The sequence below is a fragment of the Diadema setosum genome, chromosome 17 (genome assembly GCF_964275005.1).
Source record: "Diadema setosum chromosome 17, eeDiaSeto1, whole genome shotgun sequence".
Lineage (NCBI taxonomy): Eukaryota > Metazoa > Echinodermata > Echinoidea > Diadematoida > Diadematidae > Diadema > Diadema setosum.
Window position 1 is genome coordinate 13,460,627 of NC_092701.1, and position 17,107 is coordinate 13,477,733.

General features: G+C 38.4%; 1 protein-coding gene across 1 annotated transcript in view; it reads left to right on the forward strand.

The window, feature by feature from the left end:
* Nucleotides 1–17,107, forward strand: part of LOC140240742 (E3 ubiquitin-protein ligase UBR4-like) — a 91,731-nt gene that overhangs the window by 11,970 nt on the left and 62,654 nt on the right. Inside the window, exons 12-33 of the mRNA XM_072320508.1 lie at nucleotides 207–327; nucleotides 1,083–1,276; nucleotides 1,661–1,746; nucleotides 2,607–2,689; nucleotides 3,229–3,314; nucleotides 3,930–4,161; nucleotides 4,912–5,029; nucleotides 5,867–5,969; nucleotides 6,630–6,875; nucleotides 7,730–8,053; nucleotides 9,037–9,159; nucleotides 9,672–9,812; nucleotides 10,118–10,209; nucleotides 10,735–10,963; nucleotides 11,261–11,342; nucleotides 11,994–12,072; nucleotides 12,909–13,002; nucleotides 13,600–13,721; nucleotides 14,344–14,450; nucleotides 14,913–15,008; nucleotides 15,382–15,571; nucleotides 16,557–16,751. Coding sequence (XP_072176609.1) covers nucleotides 207–327; nucleotides 1,083–1,276; nucleotides 1,661–1,746; nucleotides 2,607–2,689; nucleotides 3,229–3,314; nucleotides 3,930–4,161; nucleotides 4,912–5,029; nucleotides 5,867–5,969; nucleotides 6,630–6,875; nucleotides 7,730–8,053; nucleotides 9,037–9,159; nucleotides 9,672–9,812; nucleotides 10,118–10,209; nucleotides 10,735–10,963; nucleotides 11,261–11,342; nucleotides 11,994–12,072; nucleotides 12,909–13,002; nucleotides 13,600–13,721; nucleotides 14,344–14,450; nucleotides 14,913–15,008; nucleotides 15,382–15,571; nucleotides 16,557–16,751 — 3,143 coding nt within the window. The remainder of the gene's footprint in view (nucleotides 1–206; nucleotides 328–1,082; nucleotides 1,277–1,660; nucleotides 1,747–2,606; nucleotides 2,690–3,228; nucleotides 3,315–3,929; nucleotides 4,162–4,911; nucleotides 5,030–5,866; nucleotides 5,970–6,629; nucleotides 6,876–7,729; nucleotides 8,054–9,036; nucleotides 9,160–9,671; nucleotides 9,813–10,117; nucleotides 10,210–10,734; nucleotides 10,964–11,260; nucleotides 11,343–11,993; nucleotides 12,073–12,908; nucleotides 13,003–13,599; nucleotides 13,722–14,343; nucleotides 14,451–14,912; nucleotides 15,009–15,381; nucleotides 15,572–16,556; nucleotides 16,752–17,107) is intronic.

Here is a 17,107-nt window from a genome sequence, read left to right on the forward strand (position 1 = left end):
TGCATTTGCAGTATTATAGTTTTGTCAATGTCTTATCATTACTATAAGATGAAGTCTGTGAAGAAACAATTCTGTCATCATGGCATAACAAATGATCCTAACTATAAGTACATCATGTATGATATAGTAGGAGACCAATGTTGTGGCTGTCGCTGTATAGTCATTCACCGAGTGCTGTTATCATTACCTTCCCCCTCCATGGCTAGGCGTGTGCCCTGATTCGCCTCAAGAGTGAGATGGAGGATGATGGAGATGAGGAGAGTGACTCTCACTCCCTGCATGAGTGCTTTGCTGGGGAGACGGGTAGCTATGAGGAGTCCTCAGAAGGTAAGCCTGGCGGTGTTGGGGTTGTTTACACCATTGAAGTTACTATGAACTTGTAAGGCTGAGTGGCCACAATAATAGTTGACAAAGTTCTGATGAATTCACAGCTTCACCTATACAGGGTATGGGGTTAGCTTGTAAGATTGCAGCTTTAGTTTGAAAGTTACTTTCTTTTATATTATTTTTCATTTATTACACAGTATGCATTTTTTAAAGGTAACAGTGAGAATATTAGGTGAAGTTGGTTTGTATTCTCAGTGATTGTTAATGATGTCCAATTCTGAGACATGTATTGCAATTAGTCATTTGAATAATTGTTGTGAATTTATAGAATGATGAGTTTCCTATTGCAAATGGATATTAAACTTCTTTGTAACCAAGATTAATTCTTTGCAGTGAAATGTAACAAAAATATATGATGAAGGTACTTTTAAAAATCTGCATATGAGGCTTCAATGATTATGTAATAGACATGCCTGAACTGTGGATTCATGTAGAAAGTCTTTCTATGTTTATTCAAGTCACCTGCTCAGAGTGTAATTTATATAACAAAGTTAAATCATGGTAGATGTCTTCCAGTGATTTGCTTAGTTCAATTTTTGTTGCTCATCCAATATTGGATTTTTAGTTTTGGGTAAACTTCAAATGAGGAAGATAGCCTCATTTAACATAATCTGTGGATCATCAATGGCCATGTATTTCTGCATGTCCTGGCAGAGATACGTTGTTAAACACTCATGCTCTCTGTTGTAACCCAGATGATGACAGTGAGCCAATTCTTGGCCCATGGTTTGAAGAGTCCCTCACCTCAGAGCCAGAGTCCAAGGACTCCACTCCGACTGCCCCACCCCCACCTCCAAGACCGGCGGAGGAGAAGAAGGAAGGCGAGAAGCAGGAAGGGGCCAAAACATCTCTCTCTGATGACGTGGGAGAGAAGGAGGAGGCTACTGAGGTAAACTAACTTATTTTGCAATGTTTGCTAAGATATTCTTAATTTCTACCCTGCCTTTAAAAAGACACATTTCAAAGAAACAAGAGAGATACAATAAAGCATTGTAAGAAAGGAGAATGTGTTGTACACTTTCAACAAAAGCTGACAAAGTACGTTTAGCAAAGATGTTTGCATAAGCCATTCAAAGTCACTGTTCTGCCTTCTAACTGGGGATCAAAATGAAAATGGTTCTTTGATAATATACTTCTATCCAGATAGAGATGATGTCACAAGAATTTAATTCTACTCTTGCCATGCAGTTATTTTGCAGAATTTTTACAAGTAGAAAGACTTTCAAAACTGAAGAAATAATTTTGTCCATTTGCATGCTTTTTTGATCAACAGTACTTGAAGTTGGCAAAGGATGTGCTTCAGTTCCTAACTGGTCACCTCTTCAAAATGTCCAATGACCTCATCAAACACTTCAAGGGGTATGTATGTGTACATCCAGGATTGGAATGATTTGTAATTGCATCATGTTTTTATATTGATACGGGATGTATGTCTCATCAGATAAGAATAGGGCACACTAGTTTTCCAAAATACTGAATAGGAAGGTCCAGATGTTTTTTTACTTTTTTACTTGTATTGTTACCAATTCCATCTTCAAATTCTATCAATTTGGGGGATCTCAATGAAAAGTGTGTAATGGTCACTGTGACACATAATGGGCTTATCAGAAGATTTATTCATGTCACATGACTGACATTGCTGATGTAATACTTCCATTATGTTTTGTACATTTAAAGTCACTATATCATTGTAAATATTTGATTTGATTCACCTCAAGGTATTTTACAGTCGATATTACTATGCTAGTTGATAAGATAGTAGACATATGACAGGAAATTCTCTCAGTAGATTTTGAACCGAATGGCCCAAAGTTCATGCAAAGTTTAGTTCAAAATCCACAGACAATCTACACCGATGCTTTCCAAATATTTTAAGAGCAAAATTAACCATTATGTTTTATTTTCACTACATTTACATGTATTATGTCATACAGATTTCTGTGGCTTGGCAGTTGTGATGGTTTCATATTGAAGTTATAATTTGAGTGTGTAGTGTAGTTGTGACAGACCTGGGTACCGATTCATGAAAGTTGATAGCGCTGACAAGTTGTCAGTCACTGATAATTACCATAGTAACAGTCAGTGACCAGAGCATCTCAGCCAATCAAAACCCAAGGATTTTATTGAAATAACTTGTCAGCACTGACTAAATTGATGAAACACTCCCCTGAGCAATGTCCCCATGTGTAAACTCTGTCAATGTTATTGTGTCATTTCAGCCTGGCCTTCCTAGAGAACCATACAGCAGGGCTTGCAAGTGTCATCAAAGACCTTGACAAAGGCACCATCAAGATGGAAAACAGTAAGATGTCATATCTTGTGTGTTTGTATGTGATTGTGTGTGTATGTTAGTCTATTCTCTGTTTCAGTCAGGGCATTTGCTGAATACATCAAATCTGATTGGTACTTGATATCTTGCTGTTTATGTTAATCATCTCCAGAAATCATAGTCTTTAATGCAATGTAATTGTAAGATGTGACATTGAGTCATCTACAAAATCTCCAATTGGGAAAAAAAAAATCATGTGGTATGTGAAGACTGAATAAAGTATGGAAAACACACATCATTTTGTTGATTAAGGTGTATTGCATTTTTTAAGAGGATATTGATCATGCGGTACTTAAGATATTGTGAGTATGCTGTATTCCTGCCTGCTTTTTGTCTGTAGTAGATAGGAATGAGATACCGCAAAGTAAAAGATTTGTATTGACAGCTGTTTTGCAAGTGCAGAGCAGTTTTTTGAATATGTGTAATATCTCTTGCCTGCATAAAGCAAATTGTGAAAGCATCATAAGTCTATAAAACGTATTCACCACTTCCTGATCAAATTTTCATTTCAGCACACCTATCTGATGAGTTTTCTTCAGTTCTATTGTACTTCAGTCATACACTCCTTGCATCAAATCTACTTTCACCAAAGCTCCAGGTATGTTAACACAATTTTGTCATTATATTTCTGGTGTAATATCTCATTTTCAGTGCCAAATCTTTAATAATCATGTACTTTATTTCCCTGTGAATGATTTTGTCAATGAAACTTAATAAGAGCTGCAAAATTTGTGTGCACAATTCACAAACTTCAGTTGCCTTTAACTGCAAGAGACGACAGCATTTGATGCTGTGTTAGTCAACTGGTAATGCATTTTAGTGGTACCATATAGCTGCAGTATTTGACGAGCCATAATTTCTTCATCTCATTCTCTGTCAGTCAGACAAACAGATATGAGAAGGGATATTTTACATACATGTCATTTTATTTCTATAACATTTGCACTATGATACATGACAATATCATGCACGTAATCATAGCATTGGTAAGTTGATGTTAACATGTGTATATCCCCAGCAGAATGAGCTAGAAAGTGCCGCATTTGAGTATATTTTTCCCATCCAGCCAAATCGCTTATACAGATGCCCACCAGTCCCGCCATGGTGGAATCACTGAGGTCAGACTGTCTTTACTCTTTAATGCATATTTCATGAAATGATGACAGTGTGAGAGATCAAACCGACCTTTGTTTTTCCCTGATTGGTTTTGAAGGACACCCTGCTCGGCCACTTGGGAGTGCAGCCGTCCAGCTCAGCCTCCTGGCCCCTGAGCCTCCCCCCACGCACCCTGGCCGTGCTGGCCCACATCCTCATCAAGAGGCAGCAGCTGGGGATGAGAGAGGCTGAAGAACATGGCATGTCTGTGGGGCTGAGAGTGTGGCAGAAGTTCCTCTCTACCCTGAGGGAGTGGGCACTGAGGAAGGACACACAGCAAGATGAAGAAGGTCAGAAGATTTTTTATACTGTATACGCCATATATTTCGCGAGTATAAATTTTCGCGAATCAGGAATTCCAGACGATTTCGCGAGTGGCTAAATTCGCGATCGTGGAGTCCTGTACTGAACAGAGAAATGTACATGCGTCACATCTATATCGGGATCAGAGTAAATATTTTCGCGTGTTTTTAATTTCGCGAAAAGCACAGGATTCGCGAAATTCGCGAAAATAAAAACCTTGCGAAATATTCGGCGTATACAGTATTTCATTCTGGCCTGCTCTCCGAGAAGCAGCAGGTTGGGGATTGGTTCTTTATCAACACTCAAGGCTTTTCTTAAGTTTCTGCTCTTTCTAGACAGTGATTTGACTGTACTAAGTATATTCATATCTCACAAATTAAAAATAGGCAAAAAATATTTATATAAATTTCATGAAACAAGGAAATTCAGGTAAATAAGATACATTATATTTACCAGTTACAAATGAAATCAAGTTACAGTAAAGACAATTGTCAATTCTCTCCCATCAGTTTTATGTTTGATATAGTTACCTGCCCATGTTATATGTAAACTGTACATCCCTCTCATGCTTTGTACTCGTGTAACCAGAGGGTAATATTTTGGTACATGTGGGTTGTTAAATTTGCAAAAGTAAAACCCTTGCGACATATTCGGCATCTACAATAGTCAACCCACCTTATCCCTCACTCCACAAAAGCTACTTTACAATCTTTGTCTTCCTGTGTTTCTCTGTCTAGATGTGAATGTAGAGCACATCCAGCTGCTGCTGTTTGTGTTTGACAGCTTCAAGAAGAGCAGTAAGATGATCATCCTCACCCAGTGTGCAAACATCATCGTTGAGACTTCCCATGACCTGTGAGTCACTCATAGTGTCTACATTAGGTGCTGCTGAGATGTTTCCTTGCCTCCATCCTAAAGAGAGCTTTGTCAAACTGTCTGGTAATGGGAGGCACTGAAAAGAATAGATCACAAAGAAAGAAAAGTGAAAGAAGAGTTCATATTATCTGTTGTGTTCAAGAACTCTAGTGTCATAGGGAAACATGCCTTACTAGTGCAAACCTTTTTGCAGCATTTTGCATTTTTTTTATATCATCCCAAGTTATGTGCACATAGTTACACTTTGTTTGTGCAGGAAGTTTTTAATAGTATGTGTATATCTGTTATCTGTATTTGGTAAGCTGCATTTTCTGATACAGAAAAGGGGGAAAATACTTCTCTTCAGACAAATGCTTTAATGCATTGTACCAATTGAATAACATCGCTACAACTTTCAGAGCAAATTTTCCTATTTATCTGCATGAAAATAAAAGTGATTACATCCATTTAAACCATATGGTTACAGTATGATATTGAAAAACCTGGAATATACCTGGTATGCATGCACTTTACTGGCTCTGGAACTATTAAGAGTAAAAAAGTTATTCCCATGAACTAAATAGGCAAAAGTCTCATTGAACCTTCTCTCTATGACTATGGAGTAATACATTTTATTGATCATTCACATAACTGAATCACCAGAAGGCTATTCAGTTTTTGTTTGTTTGTTTGTTTGTTTGTTTGTTTGTTTGTTTTTGTAATCAGAGAACATTGCCATGAAATGAAGGACATATTACTTTCTGTACTCTGTTGACTGTGTCTAATAATTTTAAGGTGATAATGATTTGACCAAGTCCTTGATTTGAATCTTGCCAGAAATATGAAGAAGAAGAACCCAATGGCTATCTGTCGTCTCCTGCTCATCTTTGAGTACTTCCTTCACCACTACTCACAACCTCCAAGCCAGCTCTATGATCAGGTGACTCATCCCTCCCCTAATAGACTGTCTTCCTCATATATTTAGCTATGATGCATACTTGCATCACAAGGGCCTCCCTTGACAAGTTCATCATTTGTCTCAGGTTTACCACCAGCCTGTCATCATGTAGAGCAATGATTGATAGTCATGAAACTGCACTTGTCGGTCACATTTTATAAGATTCATAGTACTCAAAACCAAGGATATCATACAGGTGTATCCCAATGTGTGGCAGAACCAGACTCTCCTTTGTCTCTCTCTCACCCCCTTAGCTTGTACCTATATGGCCAAACCTTTTAATAAGGACTGTAGTGATAACTTATTAGTCACTTTAACAAACATAATGTGAGAAAAGATGTCAGGGTTCCTGTGTCATAAAGAGGTTTACACTTATTGTAAGTGTCATTGATTGGAGCTACCATAGCAACAACATAAATACTCATGTTAAGTGATTGGTTTTCACTTGGCTGCCACTAAAGCACAGCACTTTTTGCAACTTTGAATGATCCTAAACCTTGATAAGAAGTTTGCTCAAGAAGTACTTCCATTTTAACATTAACATCAATAATACTGATAAATATATATCCTCAGGGTGCTGTACTCACTAGAAAGTAAAGTTTGATGAGAATATGATTTCTTTCATATTTGATTTGGCGACAGGTGCAATGGAATATCTTCACAGTGCAATCATCGGACCCCGCCCTTATGCTGTACCAAGATGAGCGAGGCGGGATCCCAGTCACCAAGTTCTACACGTCGTGTCGCGAAGTGGAGGACAACTACCGAAAGGCCACAGTTGGAGACAACCCCCACCCTGGTCTGCTGGACTCGTCCTGCTTCAAACGCTGCTTCTACAACCTGGTATCTCAAGACGTTGATCGCAATGGACCAAGCATTGACAAGGGGGTGAGAATCAGGATGTCACAGCAACACTCCTCTTATCTGAAAGTGCAAGTTTTGATCCAAAAGGGGGGGGGGGTAATTTAGCCCTCCTTACCATTAGATCTCGGCCATTTATCAAGCAATTGTTACCAAACTTGGCTTGTCTCTGTCCCCTCATGTATTTTACAAGAATGTATAGTCAAATTTATGATATTTATTGTCTAAATCAATTGTACAGATAATATTTTTTTAAAGGAATCCTTTTTTTTCAGCTCTACCCCCATTTCAGGAGAAAATGCAATCAAATTTGGCATGTGTATAGTTTGTCATGTAGTCTAAAAATGTAGTATTAAAACTTTATATTCGTTAATGCAATCTTGCAGATATGCAAATTTTTCCAGAAAATCTGGATTTTTTAGCATTTTACATGTAGCTACCACATCACAGCAGATACCTTATGTATTCATTTTCTTGTAAATCTTTGATTTTCAGAGTTTTGTTGTGTAGAATAGTTTATGGTAGCCAAAAATGATGTTATCTGACTAAAAACGAAAAAAAAAAAAAAGAAGTCTTCTAACAATGCTTCTTCTAAAGCCTTAACCTTGTACATACAAAAATCATTGTAACCATTTTTTGTGATGTTGGCTACAAATGTCCTATATCTTCGCATCCATTACCCCAATTTTTGCAAATGGGGTCTTAAAATGTGCACAAGATGTGAAAGAAGAAAAGTCTGAAAATTTCAGCTTGAGATCCTTTTGCATTGCAAAATTATTACAAAAAATGTTGAGGCTCTATTTCAGCCTCCCTCAGGCTATTGATAGTTAAGACACAGAGCTTATTTTTTTTTGTTTACCATGTATATTTGATTTTCACAGGCATGTGAGGTGTTGTACGACCCCAACTTTGACTACAACGAGCTCTACTCAGCTGTCATTGAACTCCTTGGGGCTGGCAGCGAGTGTGACGTGGAGGCCCGCCGCAATTCCTCCCAGCTGGACCACCAGGACGGCTGTGCCATCCATTACACCGGCATCATCTGCTGGAGGCTTCTGGGACGGATGGCGCCATCTGTGGCATACATCAAGCTCCTGGAGGGACAGCACTGCGACAGTGAGAGACCTTTGACGCAGCATGAGATTCTACACTCTCTGCGATGGGTGCCACGCATGGCTGCCTCTAAGTACAGTACATGGATCAAGGTAGGGCTCTTGCACCCTAAATATACAGGGGATATGTTTAAGGACATTACTTATACCATGGTTCCACAGAGATTTTTTTTTCACATCTGTCACTCGTCAGAAGCAAAGTTTTTTGCTTCCTGGCCACCAACCAAAGTGTATTTGATTGAGGTCTAATGAATCCAACTTGTGTTGGACTATAAGGTCAGTGTCAGACATGTTGGGCATGATCAGATGAGGTCTGAAATGATATGACAAAAAAATTGGTCAAGTTTTAAAGAACTTTGTATTCCTGTCAGTTTGAACCCACAAATTTTCTAAGAGAAAATTCATTTTGTTTGCCACTGTAGTTTAAAGGTAGGGGATACCTTTTACAGACCTCCCAAAATGCAGCAAAACATTAGATATGAACCTCAGGGGACTTGTTTAGGCCACTGCTGAGAAATTTGGAAGTCAACAGTTATCTACAATTTGAATAATGCACAAAACTCAACTACTCAGTAGTTCTGTGTGTCAGCCACACTTAAGCCTTTTTGTTGCAGTCTTCTGTATTTGTTATCTATAAACACAAATCTAGAAGTACAAGAGCAGATGTAATAACATATAAAGTGTGTGGCAAGAATGTATATAGAAATAAGGCTTGAGTTGATGAACTTTCTTCACAAAATATGTCATGATGAACACACATGCAGTGCATGGGTCTGCAAAGCTAGCCTAGTAATGTACTGGAATTTACGGTGAGCCCCGAAAAAAATTCAATTCAAAATCTAACGGTCAAAAAAATGTACTAAATGTTACCGTCCACTTTCAATACTTTATGGGAGTTTCTAAAATGATACTCTCTTCAACATACCACTGTATTTATACAACTCTTCATTTAAGGCATGCAAATGGGATTCCCTACCTTTAATATTCATCCTGCTGTAGCACGAGTCCACTGTTGTCAATAATTACTTGTCTTTGAAAACCGCCACCTATTTGTGTGATCTCTTACATTTTGATAGGAGCACCTGTGTGAGCAGAGACTACCGGATACAGAGGTTGAGAGCCTTCTGGACATCGTGACCAAGAACTGCCATACCGTCAAGTTTGATGTCCAGCTGGCTCAGGAGTCCATTGCACGCCAGGTATGTCACATATTGTGTTTTCTGATATTGGGTGTTAAAATGCAGTATACTTGTACACGGGGAGCAGAAAACCTTTCAATGTTAGATCAAACAAGACACAAAGATATTATGTGGTACTTTGGTCACCTTGTATTATGCTATGTTGATTAGAACAAACAGACGTATTAATTTTCATCACATTAACTATCAAAAATGTAAAGCATAATCTGCTTGTTTTGTCTGAGGAGAAATTGATCACCTGTTCATTTACTTCTCTACAGCAGAGAAATGTCAGCAGTATCAAGAACTGTTATGGTGTGTATTTGCGGAGTCGATATCAAATATGTTTTCATTTTTGTGGAAGTTGCCCATTTACAAGCACTGATATTGCATGTTTGAGACGTAAGTTTGTACATGTATGTGACTATGTAATGTTACGAGACATCTAAAAAGCATACACTTACAAAATATGTAATCTTAATGATATGTTATCACAATTCAAGTATACTATCTATTTTCGTCATTTCTTGTAGCTGTCTCAGATGCCGCTGAATGCCTCTCAGAGTGAGATCCTGCCAGCCACAGAGCTTCCCAGTCTGCACTTACTCTACATCCTAGACTCTGTCATTGGCAAGCTTCAGAGCTCTCTTCAGGAACATTTTGTCAAGGCCATGGTATGTTACTGTCATTTGTTCTTAAAATAGATGGATCTTTCTCTGGTCCTCCATTTTGGACCCCACCCCCGGATAGTTACCTATAGCTGACAGAGATTTACATTTGTATATATGCATGTTTGTTTTCAAAGTGTAGTGTTGAAGCCTACAAAAACAAATGTATATGATTGTACAGTGTGAAAAGTTACTGATCTCATATATTCTATCCTTTTTCACTGATGAATAAGCTGTGTCATTATATAATTGCAGCAGAGCAAATTTGGATAAATGGTTTGGAGGTTTGAAATCTGTTTGATGTATTTCAGGATGATGACAACCCTAGGAAAGGGATGGAAGTGAGCCAAGACTTGCAGCCCATTGTCAGTCAGCTACTGGAGGTTTTCACATTGTACTCAAGGTGAGAGGCTGGCAAGGATGTAGGCTCTAATATTTTGGTCATCCTTGCTCTTAGATTTGTGCATGGATAAAAATCAACACTCATGAGTTTTGCTATAAACAAAATGAATTATCACTCGGCACCAGAGTAATAAAATAGAATAAGTGACATCAGTTTTCACATCTGATTTGTAGACATTATCTGTTCTAACAAAGTTTTTTTTCAGAAACATGAGATATAAAGAAGTATAATGTGGCACACACTTACTACTTGATACATGAATTTGTATGACAGGTAAGCGCAGAAACAGTTGGGTAGAGAAGGGAAAATAAAACAAAATGAGTATATTCTGAAATGTAATGATGTGGTATTAATGGTGAGAAATTCAAGAGCAGATATTTTGTCATGAGCAGAACTAGTACTACCATCTTCCTTGTTATATCTGATAGAGGAATGTGAAGTGATAGACTGGATATAGGAGAAACTCAGTGCTTGCTGAGAAGTCTTGTGCCTTTTGCTACATGTATCTCACATGGCACTCAACAGATCCTGCCTGCTGAGTCAGCTGGAGAAAAGCTCTGAGGTGAAGGCAGAGCAGCTAGGCCCTCAGGCCATCAATGCCTATGGTGCAGTCCTCACTACAGCCTCCAGCCGAGCCTCCTGTGTCTCAGCCCACAGCCTGACCATGCTGGTGGCTCTACCGGCAGCCGTCCAGACTGCTGTGGAGAAATGGAAGAGGGTCTCACTCAGTGAATACCCTCCTGTCATCTCATGGGTAAGTCATAGAAAGATGGGAAAAATGAAGCTTTTTTTCAAGGTTTTTTTTTTTTTTTTTTTTTTTTGGGGGGGGGGGGGGACAGGAGACGAGTGATGGCTTACTGCTTGGTTTTGTTCAGTTTTTCCTTTCTGACAAATGAGCATACCATTATAAAGCGGATTCATTTGTAAATATTTTTGCCATTTAAAGCTAATCTGTAGCATCGGAATTTGGGGATGATGTCATTCTTTTCAACCCCAAAAAGTACTGTTCCGTTTTGTCTCTAAATATTATTTTATTCTTTCTCCTTCATAGACTGACAACCCGACTGAGGATAACAACTTACTGGAAAACTACCTGAATGCTCTTAGGTCTGCACACCTTGGTCTCTTCTCAAGTGAGTTAACAAGAATTAGGGTGTGTCTTCTGAGGAGGACCTATTTTTCTTCTGTGTTGCAGTGGGCTAGTGATGATAACATGGATGATGATAGCCACAATGTGGGAAGGGGTAGTTTATTCAATTACCAGCCAAACTCGCAATTTTCATGATATTTTTTTTTCCACAAACCAAGGGGAGAGATGAGAATTGATTACATCATACCATCTTGTTTGTGTATGCTGTCATGACCAATATCATTCTATGGGGAAAACAGGAGAAACTATACAATTTCTTGATTTTCTCACTGTATGTGTGATTTTGATGAATTTTGTTCATCTTGTTTTCCTTTTTGTATTAAAGCCAACTTGATCATAAAAGGGAAATGTGTGTTTGATTATAGTGCAGGATGTTACAGTACAACATACATTGCTAGAATTCTCTAGAATGCAAGCATTCCAAGGCCCATTTGTGATTGGTTTATGTCATTGCGGCACCACATTAGGCTTGCCTGGTAGTTTGTAGATTTCTATACACCTTACATATTAGTTATTGTTGGAATTTGAATATTTCGTCTACTGACTCATCACCATTTGACTTTGCCAGGCCTGCATATTTTGTGTGTGCTTTCCCATGCTAATTTTTCATGTCATCTATGATTTTCCCTCTTAGGTCAGACAAACTTCAACATTGCCGCTGCTGTCCAGCATGTTATGTCCACCCTCGTCCAGTTCTGCACAAATCTATCAGAGTGAGTCACCAAGAATTATTTACATGTACCAGATTATTGTCGTCACCTGACATAACAGGTTGGAGGTCATGGCCTCTGTATTTAACACTTCCTGTGTCAAGCTCAATTTTCAAATCAAAGTGGTGTAAATGTCACTACTTTGATGGTTGTCATGTATTATATTACATGTAGTAGCCTGGAGGCAATGTGGAAAACATTGAAAATTAAGAAAAAAAATAGAAGCTTTCATAGACCATTGGTGTATGTCAGAAATTCTGTCATGCAGTGCTCAATATGGGAGATGTACACATAGTTTCATGTTAAACTCAGCACAACTGAAAATTCCGTGGACTGGGAGATACACGTAGTTCAGTTTTTTGCTTATCTGAGCCCCAGACCGAGTGGAGTATCACAGTTAGCATTTTGTCCCTTGTGTGTTGACTGTAAGCATTGACTGGCTTTTTGTCTTTGTAAAACCTATTACAACAAAACTTGGCAGAAATTATCCATTGGTGTAGGGGATACAAAGTTGTCAAATGATGTCTCTTAACTTCTTCGGGACATTTTCTTCATCAAACCTTTCAGTCATACAACTTTATGTTTAGTAGTTTTCCCATTTTGCATAGCCTAGTTTACCTATTTCACAGCGCATGTGCCAGTAGATGACTCATGTAACATTATAGACGAACTTACATATTCCATTGACAGACTTGAAACTTGCTGTAGGGCATCATCCTTTTGCCTCTAAATCAATACATGTACATGCACATTATTATTCATATTTACTGTTTTATTAATCATATTTGTAAAGATTGTTGAACTGTTAATTATGGTTTCATTGGTATCATGCATTACAGCTGGTGTCCAGAGTCGTCATCCAACAAGGACCGCATGGTGGATGTTCTCTTCCCTCTACTCCTGGATGCTAGCACAGAGTCTGTGGCTGAACCTGTGAGTATTAGACACTGTCAATCACAACTCCCATTTCTTGTTTGTTTGTGTGTTTTTTTTTTTTTATTTGAAGAATGAGGAATGTAGAGATGAAATTAAATGATGAGGAAGTCAAACTTTGCAGTCAACAGCATTCTCTGAATATGGCATGACACACAATTTAGATTTGCTTACCCCATTGAGGGTGCTCTGATTTTGCTATAACACGTTATTCCCAAAGACACCTGCCCGAGTATATTTGGGACTCGTCTTCAACGGCTTAAAGTCTCCCTGATTTTGCAGGAAGTGCCCTCAAAAATTTACTTTTCCTTCCTCTTCTGAGGTAATCAATATAACCCATCCATTAATTTGGAATTACTGTTGCCTGTTGAGATACATGCTGAAATGTCTCTGGCTTTGATGTGTGAGAATGTTGGCAGAACTGATTATTGTAATCCAGGTGATATTAGTAGTATTTGTTCAGCAATTACCATCCTTTTGGATAATCCTGTGAATGGTGATAGACTATTGCCAACTGACAAAGAATAGCTATATTAATTATCAACACATTGTGATTTGATTTCTTTTTAAATGTATCTACAATCTCCAAATGCACAGGCATCCAGTGCTGTGAGCCAGATTCTTGGACCAGCTGATGAGGATGCGTTCCTCACCCGTCTCTACTATCAAGTCTTTGTCAACTTCCATGACATTTTTACCAAGCATGCACAGAAGGACAGGTGAATGCCAGTTTGAGTTGTTATACTTTGATGCGTAATGTATACTGTGAATAACACTTTTGCCACCACATTTTTACCTGCTTTTGTCTGTAGTAGTGGATAAGTGTGTGGTTGGAAAAGGAATGGGATAAAACTATTAAAGTGAAGGTGCAAACACGCAAACTGAATCACCTGTATTTATAATCCATTGCTGTATCTATCTCAACATGGTTTCATAGTATGTCAGGCTGTACATATCATGACTGTACATTGTCATGAAATCCATTGTAGGGATTCACAGTGTGTACATAGACACACTTACATACATTGTTCTGCATGTAAAGTTTACAGAGTCTACACTAGTGTAGTTCTGTTTTTAATGAAAAGAAAGCCCAGACCTTTTGTATGTGAAATGCAGATTTATTTCTACTGAACTCCACAAGAAATCAGTAGAAGGTATTAGTCCAACTTCTATAGACCCTGGAGTTGATTTATTTTTCTACCTTGCAAGGTAGTTGAAAGCCAGTTTATCATAAGAGGATATATCAGTATTCTCCACTCAAGACTTATTCATACACAGTAATCACAACCTTTTCATGTATGTTATCGTATGACACAATCCCATGTATTGATATTTGTGTAGTTGCTTGGAGGATTCCATCTACCAGGAATGTGTGCAGGCCATGGAGGCTCATTTAGACAAGGAACCAGCCAAGCGAGCACTGGGCAAGGTGTACACAGAGCATGCAGGTTTGTATGTTACCACCATCAGAAGAAATACTGACTTGTGCTGCAGTTTAGGTTATTTTAGGATTCCATACCTAAAGTGTAACATCTGATGATGACCACACAAAACCCAAAGCCAGGGTAGAGCAAGGGATATTCCTTCAACTAATATTGATAATCATGAAATTTTATAGTATGTGGATGAAAAGCTATCTGGAAATTTATGAAGTGGTATTATCAGTAGACACTGAAATTTGAAAAGTTTTTTGTGTTGAAAGCCTGATGTACAGAAGCATGACTGAGTTTTATGGTTGATCAAGTTTTTATATTGATATGATTTCTGTCGCAGAGTTGTGCTTATCTCTACAGATACAATTTGAGCTACTAATTGTCCGTCAATTTGCTAAATAGAATATTGTGCTGCTTGTTTGTTTATCAGGTGAAAAGATGTATTGACACCATGCTAATTGACTTTCTTTTTTCCAGAGCTGATTGAACTCCTGCTATCTGCTGCCAATGAGAACCTCTCTGTGGAGTTTGGCACCAAAGTCCTCAAATTCTTTAACAAGCTCATGCAACTAGGTAACACTGAAGATGTAAATGTGTTTGTCACATTCAAACGTGCTTGTTTCATTACTGTGTGAGATATGTGAGAAAAGTTTGAAGTATGAAGTATGAACAGAGGCTGCAAATGTTGGATAATAGCTGACCATACTTTTCTTTTAAGTAGACAATTTCTTGAAAATATTTGTGTTTTTTTGTGTGTGTGATGATAGCCTCTTTAATAGACAGAAATACCATGCCATTCCTTTTTAAATTTAGCTTCAAAGTATACAGTGATCATAATGATGTAGCATAAGTACTGCCATCTGAGTATAGAAAGATGATACACCTGACCTGTGTAAACATTGAAGAAGTCTGTAAAAGACTGGTGTACAATGTTCCCCCTCTGCAGCTGAAGAGCATCCCAGTGACACCTACCTTGACACTCTCTGTACCTCACTGGGTCGCCAGGGCAGCTCCAATCCCCAGGCCCTGCAGCACTGGCTGGCTGGCATCATCCGAGACAGCGACCCCAGTGGCAAGGGTCAGGAGAACCGCATTCTACTGCAGAGCCTCACCTCATACATTGTCAAGGAGAACAGGTGAGAAGTTACAAATGGCATTGGATCGGAAAGAGGAAAATATTACACAATTGTGATTAAAGCACCAAATTAAATCAGTACATATAGACTTTTTAGTGCATCAGTGCATCTGGACGTTTTAATTCCAAGAACAGTTTCAAATCTGATCCTGAACGGTTCATCAGCTTGTCTAATTTTGTTGAGTAATTTTGTACCTTAATTGAATGTTACCTGGATGACTCAGAATTTACATCAATCGATACACAAGCTTGAGTGACTTCTTGCATGAGTAGAAGACCATGGGCTCAAGACATGACTGTATGGAGGGGAATATCTTACAGTATTTCCTGTCCTTAAGGGACCCAAAGTGGTGACAAAGTCATGTGACCATACATATGTCAGTGGAGTGCAACTCTTATTCTACTTTGTACATAGAGAGATCCCAAATTGTTCTTAAGCCCTCTTGACAGTAGAATTTATCTAAAATTATGCAAGCAGTGACATTACTTGTTTGACACTGTAGACATATGAGTATTACATGTTTTAGAGATGTTCCTAATCTACTGACATTGAGCAGTGTGTTTTGTCATCATGTGTATGTGATTGCTGGTTTGCCACTTTGATTTCTCTGATTCTAATTGAATTTTCCTCATCATTTATGTAAGATTGTTTTCTCTCCAGGAACATCTGACTTTGAACATTTGCTTGTGATAATGGGATAACATAAACTGAATGGGATAACATATACTTATGAAGCTTGATGAAATATGCCTGAAGAATTTAACATGTTACTGAAATTACGTCAGAGAGGATATGATGTAAGGTGAAGATAAAGTGAAAATGGCACTTTCAAGTTGAAGATTATACTTCTCTGTGATAATAGACCATACAGTCCAGCAAGCTGAGCTGATCCGGCAACTGGTAGCTACAAGCTATGTGAAGCACTATATACTGTAGAGTATGAAGGTACATAAAAATTGTCTTTGTTGTGTGTCTGTCTGTACAGTCCTGTGGGTGAAGGCGTGGCGTCGGCCCTCCTCAAAGCCCTGATACCCATGTGCACACAGCTGTTGTCCAGTGTAGGCAGTGAGTCCTTTGGGATTGCTGAACTCATGCCAGTCATGATCACACTGGCTGGGGCAGGGTCTGGAGTCGGCCATGTGGAGCTGTTCAGGGCTGCGGGTGATTGGCTCTCATCATGGTGAGATATCATCCATGTTTTTTAGGGCTGTCATTCTTATCTTGTTAATCAGGTGATTCTAGTCATTTTGATTATATCTACTTTTTTTTAATGCTTTTCCAGCAATATCTGTAAAGTGTAGTAACATATCAAAGCAGTTCTTTCCATTCTAAATCTTTGTCCACCAGATCCTATTGGAAAAAAAGAATCTCCACAAGTTAGTCTTTCTGTCTGGCATAATGTTATGTGTCGTGAAAGTCTTAAGCAGTAATATGCAATGTATGTGAATTAAAAAAAAAATATATATATATATATACCAGTAGATGGTGTTAATATGAGGAGTGTGAATAATCTTTTTGTGTCTCAAGTACAGAAGT